The sequence below is a fragment of the Symphalangus syndactylus genome, chromosome 16 (assembly GCF_028878055.3).
Source record: "Symphalangus syndactylus isolate Jambi chromosome 16, NHGRI_mSymSyn1-v2.1_pri, whole genome shotgun sequence".
Taxonomy (NCBI): domain Eukaryota; kingdom Metazoa; phylum Chordata; class Mammalia; order Primates; family Hylobatidae; genus Symphalangus; species Symphalangus syndactylus.
In genome coordinates, this window is record NC_072438.2 from 76,967,869 (window position 1) to 76,984,092 (window position 16,224).

The 16,224-nt window shown below is 38.2% G+C and overlaps 1 protein-coding gene across 2 annotated transcripts in view; it reads left to right on the top strand.

The window, feature by feature from the left end:
- Positions 1 to 16,224, top strand: part of CDH9 (cadherin 9) — a 167,325-nt gene that overhangs the window by 84,035 nt on the left and 67,066 nt on the right. Inside the window, exon 1 of one of the 2 annotated variants that reach the window (XM_055245993.2) lies at positions 14,448 to 14,729. The exons of the other annotated variant lie outside the window; for it this stretch is intronic. Within the exon in view, the coding sequence (XP_055101968.1) occupies positions 14,706 to 14,729 (24 nt within the window). The 5' untranslated portion in view covers positions 14,448 to 14,705. Of the gene's footprint in view, positions 1 to 14,447; positions 14,730 to 16,224 lie in introns of those variants that run through there. 2 annotated transcript variants of the gene reach the window in all.

A 16,224-nucleotide genomic window follows, 5' to 3' on the forward strand; every position in this document is an offset into this window, starting at 1 on the left:
AGTATATTTGACCCAAGAAAAGTGATATATGTGAAAACAGCCTTAGGATGTCTCTGATTAAAGAATGACAAGTACTTTCTTTTCCTTCTAGACTAATACAAACTTGGTCTTTTTTTTTTTTTCTTTTTTTTTTTTTTTTAATTATACTTTAGGGTTTTAGGGTACATGTGCACAATGTGCAGGTTTGTTACATATGTATCCATGTGCCATGTTGATTTCCTGTACCCATTAATTCGTCATTTAGCATTAGGTGTATCTCCTAATGCTGTCCCTCCCCCCTCCCCCCACCCCACAACAGTCCCCGGAGCGTGATGTTCCCCTTCCTGTGTCCATGAGTTCTCATTGTTCAATTCCCACCTATGAGTGAAAACATGCGGTGTTTGGTTTTTTGTCCTTGCGATAGTTTACTGAGAATGATGTTTTCCAGTTTCATCCATGTCCCTACAAAGGACACGAACTCATCATTTTTTATGGCTGCATAGTATTCCATGGTGTATATGTGCCACATTTTCTTAATCCAGTCTATCGTTGTTGGACATTTGGGTTGGTTCCAAGTCTTTGCTATTGTGAATAGTGCCGCAATAAACATACGTGTGCATGTGTCTTTATAGCAGCATGATTTATAGTCCTTTGGGTATATACCCAGTAATGGGATGGCTGGGTCAAATGGTATTTCTAGTTCGAGATCCCTGAGGAATTGCCACACTGACTTCCACAATGGTTGAACTAGTTTACAGTCCCACCAACAGTGTAAAAGTGTTCCTATTTCTCCACATCCTCTCCAGCACCTGTTGTTTCCTGATTTTTTAATGATGGCCATTCTAACTGGTGTGAGATGGTATCTCACTGTGGTTTTGAAATCAAATCAAAACTTGGTCTTTTATAACAGTACTGTGTTAGTCCATTTTCACACTGCTGATAAAGACATACCAGAGACTGGGCAATTTACAAAAAAAAAAAAAAAAAAAAAGAGGTTTAATGGACTCAAAGTTCCACGTGGCTTAGAAGCCTCACCATCACGGCAGAAGGTAAAAAGCAGCAGACAAGATAAGAGAATTCCCGCAGGGAAACTCAGATCTCATGAGACTTATTCACTGTCCTGAGAACAGCACAATAAAGACCTGTCCCCATGATTCAGGATTATCTCCCACCAGGTCCCTGCCACAGTATGTAGGAATTACGGGAGCTACAATTCCAAATCAGATTTTGGTGGGGACACAGCCAAATCATATCAAGTACCAGTCCCATCAACAAGGGTAGAACCTTCATGGCCTAAGTATCTCTTACAGGTCTCATGTCTTAATACCGTTAAAAAGGCAACTCAATTTTAACATAAGTTTTGGAAGAAACCCACAATCAAACACTAGCATGGAGATACAAAAAGGTTAAATTATTCTCTCAAATCACATTGGTTTTAATTTGCAGACCTAGGATTTGACTCCATTCTGTCTGCCTCTGATAAACATGCATTTAACCACTACCCTATACTGATGTTCAGTTTAGCCTAGTGCACAGTAGATGAGTAGCACATCTGTTAAGTGTAGAAAGACTACAGTGAGAAACTGTGAAGATACGTGATAAGATGAATGATGGCTCCCAAGTATGCCCGTGTCCTAAATCCCAGAATCTGTGACTCTAGTGCCATTTATGACAAAAGGGAATTGATACTGGTAGTCAGCTGAAATTGAAATAATGAGAAACACCACACACACACACACACACACATACACAGATATTGCCACAAAAGAAACATCTGAGAAATACCACGTAAAAATTACTGGACCTCTTCTTGCTGGGTTTAGAGTGGGGCTATAAGCCAAGGAATTGTTGCAGCCCCCCAAAAAACTTAAAAAGGCAAGGAAATGAATTCTCCCCTTGTGCCCTGAGGAATGGAATGAGGCCCTGCTGATAACTTGATTTTAGCTTAGTTACATTTGTCAGACCTGGAGAACTGCAAGATAACACACTTATGTTGCCTTAGGACACTAAGGTTGTGGTCGCCTGCTACAGTGGCAATATGAAACTTATCCAGAACATAAATACGATCTTCTCATGATTGTAACATTTAACATCTCCTTGAAGAAATACCAGAAATGTATGAAAGAAGAGGAGATAAAACATTTCAGATAGTGGGGTCTGATATTTGAAAAGAAAACTGGAAAATAAGATTTGAGGAATGGTATATAGGGATTCTTGGTTTTAAGTTACAGTGAGTAATAGCTTATTAGGATGATATCCAAACAATCTATTAATATTTTCTTTAATTTTAATTTTTTTGAGAAATGTTCTCACTCTATTGCCAGGCTTGTGTGCAGTAGTGCAACCACAGGTCAATACAGCCTCAACGTCCCAGGCCGAAGCAGTGCTCCCACCTCAGACTCTCAAGTAGTTGGGACTATACAGGCATCCACAATTATGCTTGGCTAATTTTTAAGTTTTTTTGTGGAGGTGAGGTCTCACTATGTTGCCCAGGCCGCTCCGGAAGTCCTGGGCTCAGGAAACCCTCCCGCCTCAGCCTCCAAAAGTGTCGGGATTACAGGTATAAGCCACCACACCTGGCCCATTACAAATTATTTATGTTGAATCTTATGATGACATACATGACACAGTCTGCATTTAATATATTGAAATTTTGTTAGATTTATTTTAGTTCAGAGTTTTACACTTTAATTTTTACCATTATCTTCACCACAATAGGGGAGTTCCTAAAACCAAAGAGTGGTGATTTTTTTTTTTTTTTCAAGAATGAAAAAAAGGCTGTTATAGGGCCGGGCGTGGTAGCTCACGCCTGTAATCTCAGCACTTCGGGAGGCCGAGACGGGCGGATCACGAGGTCAGGAGATGGAGACCATCCTGGCTAACACGGTGAAACCCCGTCTGTACTAAAAATACAAAACAATTAGCCGGGCGTGGTGGCGGGCGCCTGTAGGCTCAGCTACTCGGGAGGCTGAGGCAGGCGAATGGCATGAACCCTGGAGGCGGAGCTTGCAGTGAGCCGAGATCGTGCCACTGCACTCCAGCCTGGGCGACAGAGCAAGACACAGTCTCAAAAAAAAAAAAAAAAAAAAAAAAGGCCGTTGTAATAGCGAAAAGCTTTAAAAATGTGCAAAACTGCAGTTAGGATTTATATTAAAATTGACAATCACGAAGGACGCATGGGAAGCATTGTTGCTAGTTGAAATTTATACACTTACAGAAAGAAATTAAGAACAATGAATAGTCAGAAAAATCTTTATTTATATACCTTTTATTATAAAATTCCAACAGAGACCTGGTAATCCAGCTGTCACTCTGAATTAAAGAGCACGTACCAAATTATGTTGAGATACATGGTAAAGAACAAAAGCTGTTATGGATATAGTTTAATGGTTGAGGAGAGAAATAATGACCACGTAAGTTTGGAAAGGTAGATAATAGCCAAGCTCATGTAAGTTTTTGGAATCCATTGTAATCTTTTGTTTTTTATTTATTCACTTATTTATTTTTTTTGATGTGTGTGTGTGTGTGTGTGTGTGTGTGTTGTGTGTTTCATTTAGTACACAGAAAAGCTATGGATGCATTTTAAGCAAGTAATTCTAAAAACTGATTCATATTTTGAAAAGGATCATTCTGGTTGCTGTGTGGAACATGGATTCTAGAGGAGAGAGAGGCTTTGGCAGCCTGGTTTTTAGGAAGCCACTGAAATAATTCAGGTGGTCAACAGTGGTGGCTTGCACTTAAATGTTAGCAGAAGAGATTAAGATACAGAACTTTCTGATGGATGGAATGAAGGGATGAGAGAGAGGACACAAAAGGTACAGGCATGTGTAGTGGATGACTTGGAGAGAAATAGATAATTTTCCATATAAAATTTTAAATGGCTCATTTGGCATTGGTGGGAATGCAAGGCAGGCATTTAAATATTGGATTCAAAAAAATCAGTTGAACAGTCAGAATAGAGATGTGGTTGTGAGAGTCATTACACATGGTTGTCATTCGACTGGTTAAACGACTTAGGGAGAAAGTACAAATAGAAAACGGGAATACGGATTTTTATTTCGGTATAATAACAAATTCATTAAAGCAATATCCACGGTAATGTCTAGGAAAAAATGCATTATGATTACAATTGTAGTGTACAAGTGCTTAAGTTCTAGTTTGTTTTTAGAAAATATTTGTTGTAGCACAATAGAGAAATATTTAATAGGATAATAGTTATATTCTCAATCCACTAAATAATAATTAAATCAAAATTAGAGTATAATCTGTATATGTCAAATGGTTAGCTCATTAGGTTTTCTAAAGAAGAGTGTTTGATATGTTGCTAGATATGAATTTTAATGTTTTACAATAAAAGATAGAGAAAAATGTTCCAGAACGATAAAACCTTCACTAGGATATGCTGAAGTTAACGCGAAGAAACTACAGCAGGCAGCGTGCTTTGTGCTGCTACTGCGTAGAATATCAATTATATGACATGCTCCCTGATTATGAAATTCTTTAATTTTCTTTACTGTTTTAAAATTGACTCACCTTTCAGCTTTGACTGTATTCTCTTTAAACTGCTTTGAATAGAAACATTTTTGGTTTAACTCAGTGAAAATTATTCTTATAACCAGCAAGATTCCCAGCCCGAGCTCAGGTTTCTCTTCCTTTTCTTATAAAGCCTCCAGTGTCACTCCCATGATACATTTGTCCATTAACCCATTAATCCATTAATCCATGAGCGGATTCATCTATTCATGAGGACTACTTTTCATCTTTTCATGAAGACCAAGCCCTCATGACCCAATCACCTCTTTTTTTTTTTTTTTTTGAGACGGAGTCTGTCTCTCTCTGTTGCCCAGGCTGCAGTGCAGTGGCGCGATCTAAGCTCACTGCAAGCTCCGCCTCCCGGGTTCATGCCATTCTCCTGCCTCAGCCTCTGGAGTAGCTGGGACCACAGGGGCCTGCCACCACGCCCGGCTTTTTTTTTTTTTTTTTTTTTGCCAGTGGAGGAAATTTTTTTTTTTTTTTTTTATTATACTTTAGGGTTTTAGGGTACATGTGCACAATGTGCAGGTTTGTTACATATGTAACCATGTGCCATGTTGATTTCCTGCACCCATTAACTCGTCATTTAGCATTAGGTGTATCTCCTAATGCTGTCCCTCCCCCCTCCCCCCACCCCACAACAGTCCACGGAGCGTGATGTTCCCCTTCCTGTGTCCATGAGTTCTCATTGTTCAATTCCCACCTATGAGTGAGAACATGCGGTGTTTGGTTTTTTGTCCTTGCGATAGTTTACTGAGAATGATGTTTTCCAGTTTCATCCATGTCCCTACAAAGGACACGAACTCATCATTTTTTATGGCTGCATAGTATTCCATGGTGTATATGTGCCACATTTTCTTAATCCAGTCTATCGTTGTTGGACATTTGGGTTGGTTCCAACTCTTTGCTATTGTGAATAGTGCCGCAATAAACATACGTGTGCATGTGTCTTTATAGCAGCATGATTTATAGTCCTTTGGGTATATACCCAGTAATGGGATGGCTGGGTTTTTTTTTTTTTTTTGCATTTTTAGTAGAGACGGGGTTTCACCGTGTTAGCCAGGATGGTCTGGATCTCCTGATCTCCTGATCTCGTGATCCGCCCACCTCGGCCTCCCAAAGTGCTGGGATTACAGGCGTGAGCCACGACGCCCGGCCGACCCAATCACCTCTTAAAGGACCTCCCTCTCAATACTGCCACATTGAGTTAATTAAATTTCAACATGAGGCTGGGCGCGGTGGCTCACGCCTGTGATCCCAGCACTTTAGGAGGCCAAGGCAGGCAGACCTCTTGAGGTTAGGAATTCGAGACCAGCCTGGCCAGAAAGGTGAAACCCCGTCTCTACTAAAAATACAAAAATTAGCCAGGTGTGGTGACAGGCACCTGTAATCTCAGCCACTAGGGAAGCTTGAACCCAAGAGAAGGAGGTTGCAGTGAGCCAACATCACGCCCCTGCACTCCAGCCTGGGCAACAGAGCAATACTCTGTCATAAAATAAAATTTAAAATAAAATAAAATAAATAAAATAAAATAATAAAATATTTCAACATGAGTATTGAAAGAGGACAAACATGTGAGCCATGGCATACATGTTGAAGAAGAAAGTTTTATGGGCACATTTGTGCCAAGAAAAGAGAAATCTGTGAAAACAACCTGAGGATATCTCTGATTAAATTATAAATAACTGTCCTTTCCTTCTACGCTAAGACATGTGAGTAACTATTGTTAAATCAGACTCACTTGGATCAGAGATACTACCCAACATAAACTTATTTAATGATTTCAAGGATATACAATCCAGAGAAAAATATGTAGGAAAAAACTCAGAATATTCTGTGTGGCTCCCCAGATCTCTGTAGAATGTACTTTCCAGTCACATGCAAAGAACAGGTCCCCAAGTAAGATGGGCAGTCACTTGCTTTAGAAAATATATTTAGGTTATGAAACATCTCCATTTTATACTTATATAGCTTATGCGACGTTTTGCAGGGAGTATGCCAAATTAATCACAGATTCTTGATTTAATTACCAAAAGCAACCCTAAAGTGGGGACATTCCACTAAAGCATCTAAAGGTAAGCATTCTCCTCCTACTAAATACCATTAGTTTGTTTTTAGGACATCTGTTCTGAGCATGGTTACGAGGAGATTAGTTCATATGCACATGCCTTTTTTTTTTTTTTTTTTTTTTTTTTTTTGAGACAGAGTCTTGCTCTGTCACCCAGGCTAAGTGCTGTGGCGTGATCTCAGCTCACTGCAACCTCCGACTCCCTGGTTCAAGTGATTCTCCTGCCTCAGCCTCCTGAGTAGCTGGGATTACAGGCATGTGCCACCACGCCTGGCTAATTTTTTGTATTTTTAGTAGAGACGGGGTTTCACCATGTTAGTCAGGCTGGCCTCAAACTCCTGACTTCATGATCTGCCCGCCTTGACTTCCCAAAGTGCTGGGATTACAGCAGTGAGCCAGCACATGCCTTTTATTATTCCAAGGAGTGTCTCCCCAGTAATGAAAAAAAATGCACAGCATAACAACTGTTTAACTTCTCAGTCTACCCTCTTGCTTAGTCAGTATCTCTACTATATATTTTGATGCTGCTCTTTCCTTATTTCAATGCTTATCTGTCATTACCCATAGCAGAGTCTATTTTCTGGATTCATAAATATCTCATGTCCCTTCATGATGAAAGTGTTTTTGACTAGTATTAGCAATTTACTTTCAAATAAGCTATACATAAAGCTTCCTTAGGCAACCTTTGGTGTCAAAAACTCAAGAGGTCTCTGCTAAGTAGCCACAAGTGAGTTCTGTCAAAACTGCAGTCTGTATGTTTTGGATGCACATATTCTAATGTCATTGAACAGTTGGATTATAAGAGCCTTGTGGGACTGCTTGTGCCACCACCCTCCGTAACAGTTTTAATGGTTACTTTTTTCAGGACTTCATTCACATTTATATTTTTTTCTATGAATAGAAATTTAGCTTACTAGCCATGAAAAATTGTTTAAAAGGGAATTCGTGAGAACAAATTTCTCAGCATGATCATTTCCTTAAGCTTAGGAGTGATATATTGCTTAATTTCCTAAATTCTACATTGCTTAATGTTTTCCACCAAAGAGGACTAGGACAATTCAAAGACTGCCATTAAATCTGGTTGAATGGCAGATATAGTCAAACACTCCTGTGAAAAAAGTAAAGTCAGCAGGTCATCTTCATACATAATAATATCCATCACAATTATGTATCAGGTAAAAGTTACACAATCACTGAAAAATCTCTTTAGCACACTTTGCATTCAAGCGTTCATCCCTGACACCATCTCACCACTGTTAATTTTAAGAATGTATCACAGTGAGGGTTTGCCTGATTCCTGATGGTATTTATCTACAGTTTTCTCACTGCTTAATAGAATAAGCTCAGGATTCAGTAGTCATTTATTTTGGACCTACAGCTACCTATTCAGTTTTTCAGGCAATTCGTGTTCTTTTGTTACTTTGTGAGTAAATAGGACGTCTTCGCAAGTAGCCGCGGAATCATGAGAAGGCCTGTTACCAATTCCTTCTCTTTGAAAAGTGAGGCTTGTACCAGCGGTGATAATAACTGCCAGAGAATAAGATTTTTGCTGCCTTTTAAAAATTACTTTCTTCACTGTTTAATTCCCTTAACCTGTTTATAAAGCTTTAAAGCCATTACCTTTAAATTCAGTTGGTGAGACATTTCATCATCTGCTTCAAAACTTGCCACTTACTAGCAAATATAAGTAGCCTCACTTCTTGGCATTAAATCTTTATCATACTGATCCTCTCCTTTTTTGTCTTCTAAAAGGGTACGTTAGCTATGATAATTAGTGGGTTTCGATACAATCCTGCCCAATAGCATCAGTCTGAGCAAAAAAGTGTTTATAAATAAGACTTAAATTAATCAGAAACATGGCTCAATATCAAACTTTGCTGTTAAACTCAAGCATACAAACAATCAAGAATGCAGAGGAATCAGGAAGGAATCTGGGATATTCAATGTAAGTCACCACATCTTCCTTCCTGCATTGAGAATTCCCTGTAGCCCAGCTCAAAATATAAGGCTTCTAAGAGAGAGGTGTGATTGTCTCTTTCACACAGCTAGAAACTTTCAAGTTATCAAACATCTCAATTTTTTACTCAGATAATTATGTAGCTTATGTAACATTATACAGAAAGCCATATCCCATTACTCATAGTGTCTAGGAAATTTAAAATAGCAATCCTAAGCCATGAATCTCCTGTTAAAGAATTATATGACTCAAGATTTTCTTCTTCATTTTCTCTTAGTTTGTTTGTTAAATAATCCACTTGCAAGGAGACTGTACCAAAGTCACCTACCTTCTTGCTTTCTAAAGCCTGTTCCCCTAATGACGGGAAAGAATGGATGGCAAGCCTGCTGATTATCTGCTTTCTCATTACCATAAGCCATCAATCTTTCATATTCTTTATTTGACTTAGCCCTTTCTCTTTCCAGGTTTCCACTATTATCATTGACACTTTTTAATTCAGAGTTTTTGATCTAAACTCTTCCCCAGCAGACATTTCCTTTAAAAAATTAGAATAATCAATAATATAAGAAAATGCAATATGACCACATGCATTTTTTTATCATGAACTTGAAAATTTGTTTGATTAGGTAACTGATTCTTAAGCTATTTGAGGGGCAAGTCTAAATGCTAATTTTAAAATAGTGACATAGAAAATTGGAACTAAATACAATAATTATTGCAATCCACGTATTTATGAACATAAAGCAATTAAGAAGTAAAAGGTAAAAGTCAGATGTATATCAATAAAGAAACTTTTATTTTCTAATCAATTATTTATTTAAATGAAGATTAGCTTTTTTGAAAAAATGTTTCCTTTTTGATATGCATGCAATAATTGATATGCATTATTTTAATGAAAAAATAAAATGATTCTTGAGTTAAAGCTTGTAAGAACATATTGAAAACCACATTTGACTGTTCATTTCTCAGTAGCCATTGGATATTAGCCATGCAATTGGTTCAGGTGAGGGGAAAAAAAAAGCAAGAAAACATAAATAACAGAATGGTAATTCTGGTTTAAGAAGACAATTGGAGTAGAATTATACAACTCCTCCCCATGTTAGCTAAAAAAAAAAGTAAAAATTTAAAACCAACAGACTTTTATTTCTCAAATTTTCTGTATGAAACATTAGATGGCAACTCTAAAACACACTAGAGTACAAATAGTAGAAGTGTTTTAAGGGGACATCCAACATCCAACCCTCCTGGGTGATAGAGTTTCACTCAGAGTTCTACTAATAGTGTATATCAAAGTTTTAAGTTTTATTATTATTATAATTTTAGCTTTATTGTCATGTAATTTTGTTTCACTATTTTTTAAATTTTATTATTATACTTTAGGTTTTAGGGTACATGTGCACAATGTGCAGGTTTGTTACATATGTATCCATGTGCCATGTTGGTTTGCTGCACCCATTAACTCCTCATTTAGCATTAGGTATATCTCCTAGTGCTGTCCCTCCCCCCTCCCCCCACTCCACAACAGTCCCTGGAGTGTGATGTTCCCCTTCCTGTGTCCATGAGTTCTCATTGTTCAATTCCCACCTATGAGTGAGAACATGTGGTGTTTGGTTTTTTGTCCTTGCGATAGTTTACTGAGAATGATGTTTTCCAGTTTCATCCATGTCCCTACAAAGGACATGAACTCATCATTTTTTATGGATGCATAGTATTCCATGGTGTATATGTGCCACATTTTCTTAATCCAGTCTATCATTGTTGGACATTTGTGTTGGTTCCAAGTCTTTGCTATTGTGAATAGTGCTGCAATAACATACGTGTGCATGTGTCTTTATAGCAGCATGATTTATAGTCCTTTGGGTATATACCCAGTAATGGGATGGCTGAGTCAAATGGTATTTCTAGTTCTAGATCCCTGAGTAATCGCCACACTGACTTCCACAATGGTTGAACTAGTTTACTGTCCCACCAACAGTGTAAAAGTGTTCCTATTTCTCCACATCCTCTCCAGCACCTGTTGTTTCCTGACTTCTTAACGATGGCCATTCTAACTCGTGTGAGATGGTATCTCATTGTGGTTTTGATTTGCATTTCTCTGATGGCCAGTGACGATGAGCATTTTTTCATCTGTTTTTTGGCTGCATAAATGTCTTCTTTTGAGGAGTGTCTGTTCATGTCCTTTGCCCACTTTTTGATGGGGTTGTTTGTTTTTTTCTTGTAAATTTGTTTGAGTTCATTGTAGATTCTGGATATTAGCCCTTTGTCAGATGAGTAGGTTGCAAAAATTTTCTCCCATTCTGTAGGTTGCCTGTTCACTCTGATGGTAGTTTCTTTTACTGTGCAGAAGCTCTTGAATTTAATTAGATCCCATTTGTCAATTTTGGCTTTTGTTGCCATTGCTTTTCGTGTTTTAGACACGAAGTCCTTGCCCACGCCTATGTCCTGAATGGTATTGCCTAGGCTTTCTTCTAGGGTTTTTATGGTTTTAGGTCTAACATGTAAGTCTTTAATCCATCTTTAATTAATTTTTGTATAAGGTGTAAGGAAGGAAGGCACTATTAAATAATATAAGTCAAGAGAAAGTAAGATTACATGAGATTAGTTTCTTGTCAGTGTTGGAAATGGAGCTGAAATGCATATTTTTGGAAATACAAGTAAAAGAAAAAACAGAGAAATCAGAATTTAAAAATACGGATATATTTGAATATGCAAGTATCCAATAATTTCAAAGGAACAGCCAATAATAAATTATCTTTTTTATTTTGCTGTATTTATTTATCTATTTATTTTGTGAGACAGTGTCTCACTCTGTCAGGCTGGAGTGCAGTGGCAGGATCATGGCTGACTGTAGTCTTGACTTCCTGGGCTCATGCAATCCTCCTGTCTCAGGATCCTGAGTAGCTGGAACTACAGGCATGTGCCACTATGCCCAGCTAATGTTTTAAAAAGTTTGGGGGGAAATGGGGTCTTCTATGTTTTCCAGGCTGATCTCAAACTCCTGGACTCAAGCGATCCTCTTGCCCCAGACTCCCAAAGTGCTGGGATTACAGGCATGAAATCCTGCCCAGCCAAGTTATCCTTTTTAGAGACAAGATATTTTGGAAAGCCATTTGATTTTCCTTAAAATAGAACTATCTCTATAGAAAAGAGTCAAGGATAAAAATAAAATAAAAGATAGATATAAAGTAAAAAAAAATAAAGATAGGAAATGGAAAATCAGTGAGATATAGCAGGAATCCAAAGAAATAAAAAATGTGATTACATTGGAGGAAATAGAGAACAGCATTCACAGAGGAAAAATCAAATCCAAAAACATGAATTAGTGAATGAGAAGAAAAAATGTACCATAATACAGACTAAAAATAATCACGAGCAAAGCAAAAATAATAGGAAACGTGGTAGAATGATCAATAAGAATGAGAGAATGCAATTGTTGTGAATTAGAATAATTGGAAATATAATAATCAAATGTCATAGGCTGAATTTAATGTAAACATAACCAAAGAGCAGTTTTAATCACACTCTAATTTATTGAATGTATGTTATATAATAGAAACTGAGCTAAGACTTTGCAAACATTATCTCATGTAAACTTTAAATAACACTGATGTAATTAGCATTACTTAATTGTCACTTGAATGGGATTTAATTGTCTCTTGGAGGCATATGTTTTAGAAAGTATGCTTGTGTATCATGCATCATCTCTTATCTTCCTGCCATCACCTTCCCACTTCCATGTCTGAGTCAATTTCCGACAACACTTGCTACAGATTTTGCATCCATTTATTCAGGTTCACAGCCTCAATTGAAGTATCTGCCTTTAAACAGCCTTAGCCCTTTGAAATATTTGTCTAGTATAATCCTGATATATTCTCTTTTCACCAGGCCACCTTGCCCTCTGGAGCCTCATGAGATTCCTGAGTTAGCCTTTTTTTTTTTTTTTTTTTGAGACTGAGTCTCACTCTGTCGCCCAGACAGGAATGCAGTGGCATGATCTCAGCTCACCACAACCCCCGCCTCCCAGGTTCAAGCGATTCTCCTGCCTCAGCCTCCTGAGTACCTGGAATTACAGGCATGCGCCATCACGTCTGGCTAATTTTGTATTTTTTTAGTAGAGGCGGGGTTTTTCCATGTTGGTCAGGCTGGTCTCAAACTCCCGAACTCAGGTGATCTGCCCGCCTCGGTCTCCCAAAATGCTGGGATTACAGGCATGATCAACTGTGCCTGGGCCCTGAGTTAGCTATTTTCCCCAGTGATGTGTGGTTGGGATATGAGGTGTCTACGAGAAGAGTTGAAAGATCAAGGTTTTTTGTTTGCATTTTTGGTTTTTGTTTGTTTCGCTTTGTTTTCTTACAGTATCTGGGCAAAATTTTATGCTAGTATTGGCAGGAAGGTAACTTCATTCCATCCCATAGAACTCTGCTTATTTGGTCTTGTCCCATATAACAGGATAATTAATTAATGTGACCTTTAAGATTGTATTTCTTCATTACTGTCCACAATTTTCACTGGCAGCAGGGACTTCTAGATATAAGGGACACATCCTTTGCGTTACAATTACTGAAAACAAAACAGAAACAGAAAGTCAAAATCTTGGTCAGATTTTGAAACATCAAGATATGTGCAAAACATGTGGTTTTAGAGTAACTTTGCAAAAGTTTCCAAAGAGATCATTTATATGAGGTTATGTAGCCAAGTTAGTCTATGTAACTGGTTAAACCAGACATAAGGAGTGTATCTACAGGATCCTAAACAGTATAAACAAAATGACTCAGGTTGCCACCCAGGGAGTTTAGAACTTTAAACAGCATATTATGAATCAGTTGCTTGCTTATCTCATCCAGTCTTGGCCAAAAGTCAGCACCAAACTTTCGTAGATCCTGGGAATAAGCATAGAATTATCACAGTCCAGTTTAAGGTAACTGTTGTAAGCAAGTACTACAGTTTAAATGTCCTCTTCGGAACTGATGTTGAAACTTAACCTCACTGTGGCGTTACTGAAATGTGGGGCCTTTAAGAGGGGATTAAATCATGAGGGCTGTGACCTCATAAATGGATTAACCCATTTATGGATTAAGAGGTTGATATGGTTTGGCTGTGTCCCCACCCAAATCTCATCTTGAATTGTAGGTCCCACAATCCCCACGTGTTGTGGGAGGGACCCAGTGGGAGGTAATTGAATCGAGGGGGCAGTTACTGCCATGCTGCTGTTCTTGTGATACTGAGTGAGTTCTCAGGAGATCTGATGGTTTTATAAGAGGCTTTTTCCCTTTTGCTCAACACTTCTTGCTGCCACCATGTGAATACGGATGTGTTTGCTTCCCCTTCCACCATGATTGTGTTTCCTGAGGCCTCCCCAGCCTTGCTGAACTGTGAGTCAATTAAACCTCTTTCCTTAATAAATTGCCCAATCTTGAGTATGTCTTTATAATCAACGTGAAGAGGTTATCACAGGAGGGGAACTGGTGGCTTTATAAGAAGAGAGATCTTAGCTAGCACCTTATCATGCATAGCCCCCTTGCCATGTGATGCCCTGTGCCACTCCGCAGAGAGTTCTCATGGCAAGAAGGCTCTCATCAGATGTGCCCTCTGCACCTTGGACGTCCCAGCCTCCGTAACTGTAAGAAATAAATTCCTATTCTTTGTAAATTACCCAGTTTCCTTGACTGTTGTAAGCAAGAGAAAACAGCAAGTGTGGGACAGTAAAATTATTCATAGACTATCTAGTCGTTCAAAGCTATTTTTCCTTTCCCCATATCTGCTGATCACTACCCAAGCACACAACATTACCTGCTCTGTGAAAGATTTGGAGATACTGTAACAGTTTCTGTTGCAGGGACTTTTCCATCAACTTTGGTTTCGGGACTTGTCCTCAGCATACTGAACTCCCAGAAAACTTTAGAGTTTAGAAAGGACAAGAGGAGCATATCCTACTCTCCATCCCTAATCGTGATAGGCAATAGTCTGGTTCATATTTTCTGTGTCACAATGACAGGGAGCAGCTGAGTGGAAAAATCTGTATGGGATGACAGAGACACCAACTCCCTGAGGTGTGACCAGCACAATGCTGTCATCCCGAAAGGGCATAGAAAACAGGCAGATGTTTCCTCATGGTTTCAAAGAGCCTGGAAGTTCTCTCCTATGGAAAAATTACCTCCAGCTGAGTAAATGACCCTTGATGACATAGCAAATGTATGCCTATATAGAAAGCTTCAAAAACAATCTGCATTCATCTCATGGAACAGTAATGTGTTCCCAGAATCTGGTGGACTGATTATTCATCATTGTTTATATCTAGCAAGAGTCACTCCCTGACAATCCAATGATGTGGCATTAATTCTGATTTAAAACTGAGCAATCTTAAGTTGTTTGAAGCTGTCTGAAAGTGACTAGTATAAGAAGGTGTGTTTATGTGAGTTGGTGGAAGACATTCATTCATTTTCTCTTTCAATGATTATTTATTAATCCCATACTCTGTGCTGAGCACAATTTGAGTTCTGTGAAAACCCTATCTATTACATCAGCTTCAGCCTGCATAAGTTTATTTTCAGTTAACACGCTATGGGAGGTAGAAAATACTGCCTCTCTCAAATGTTTCTGAATTAGTTTTACTAAGCAAGCAAGGTGCCCTTGGTTTTTAAATACAAATTAATTTCCTACAGTAATATTTTCAGGTTAATTGTTCTTACCAGTTTAATTGTACCTCATTTTTCAACATCAATTCCACTATTCTATGTTGTTTGTCTTATTTCATATCTCTCATGATTTAACATATATGTAGACAATGGCTCTGCTCCCTGTTAGTGTCTGAACAGAAGAAATGTTTTTGTCACTGAAAAAGCAATAATTCCTGGATGTCTACTAGGGTGTTATTGGATATTTCCTTAATAAAAGAGGCATTTGGGCTTGGGCCAGGTCCTAAAAACCACATATCAAATGTCATCACTTTTATAACCTTTTGGTAGGATCTTCTAATGACAGCTTTAACAATTGTGAATCTCCTGGCCCTGCATATTCTTCAAATATCTAGTTTTTTATAATGTGTACCTTTAATCAATTTTGCATTATTTTAAATAGATAGCTCCTTTTTAACTACTACTACAGGATCCTAGGAATCTTTTCAGGGAATGTGAAGCAAGCTAAAAGCCTCTGAAAACGTTCAAGTCTTTTGCCAGTGTCTTTCTTCAACTTTTAGAAAATATACATTATATCATGTTCTAGGAATTATGCCATCCATCCTATATATACTCTCATTTTTTACTAGGTAATTTGTCAAAAAAAAAAACCTCCTTTCTTTTTTTTTTTTTTTTTTTTTTTTGTGACTGAGTCTCGCTCTGTCGCCCAGGCTAGCATACAGTGGTGCAATCTTGGCTCACTGCAACCTCTGCTTCTTGGGTTCAGACTATTCTCCTGCCTCAGTCTCCTAAGTAGCTGGGATTGCAGGCATGCACCACCATGCCTGGATAATTTTTTTTTTGCATTTTTATTAACAGTAGAGACAGGGTTTCTTCATTTGGCCAGGCTGGTCTCAAACTCCTTTTCTAAAGTGATCCAGTAGCCTCAGCCTCCCAAAGTGCTGGGATTACAGGCTGAGCCACCATGCCTGGCCATGTATGTTTTTTACAAATTAGTTTTACTTTTATTTCTTCTACTTAATGATAGGGAAAAAGCCATACATGCATGCCTA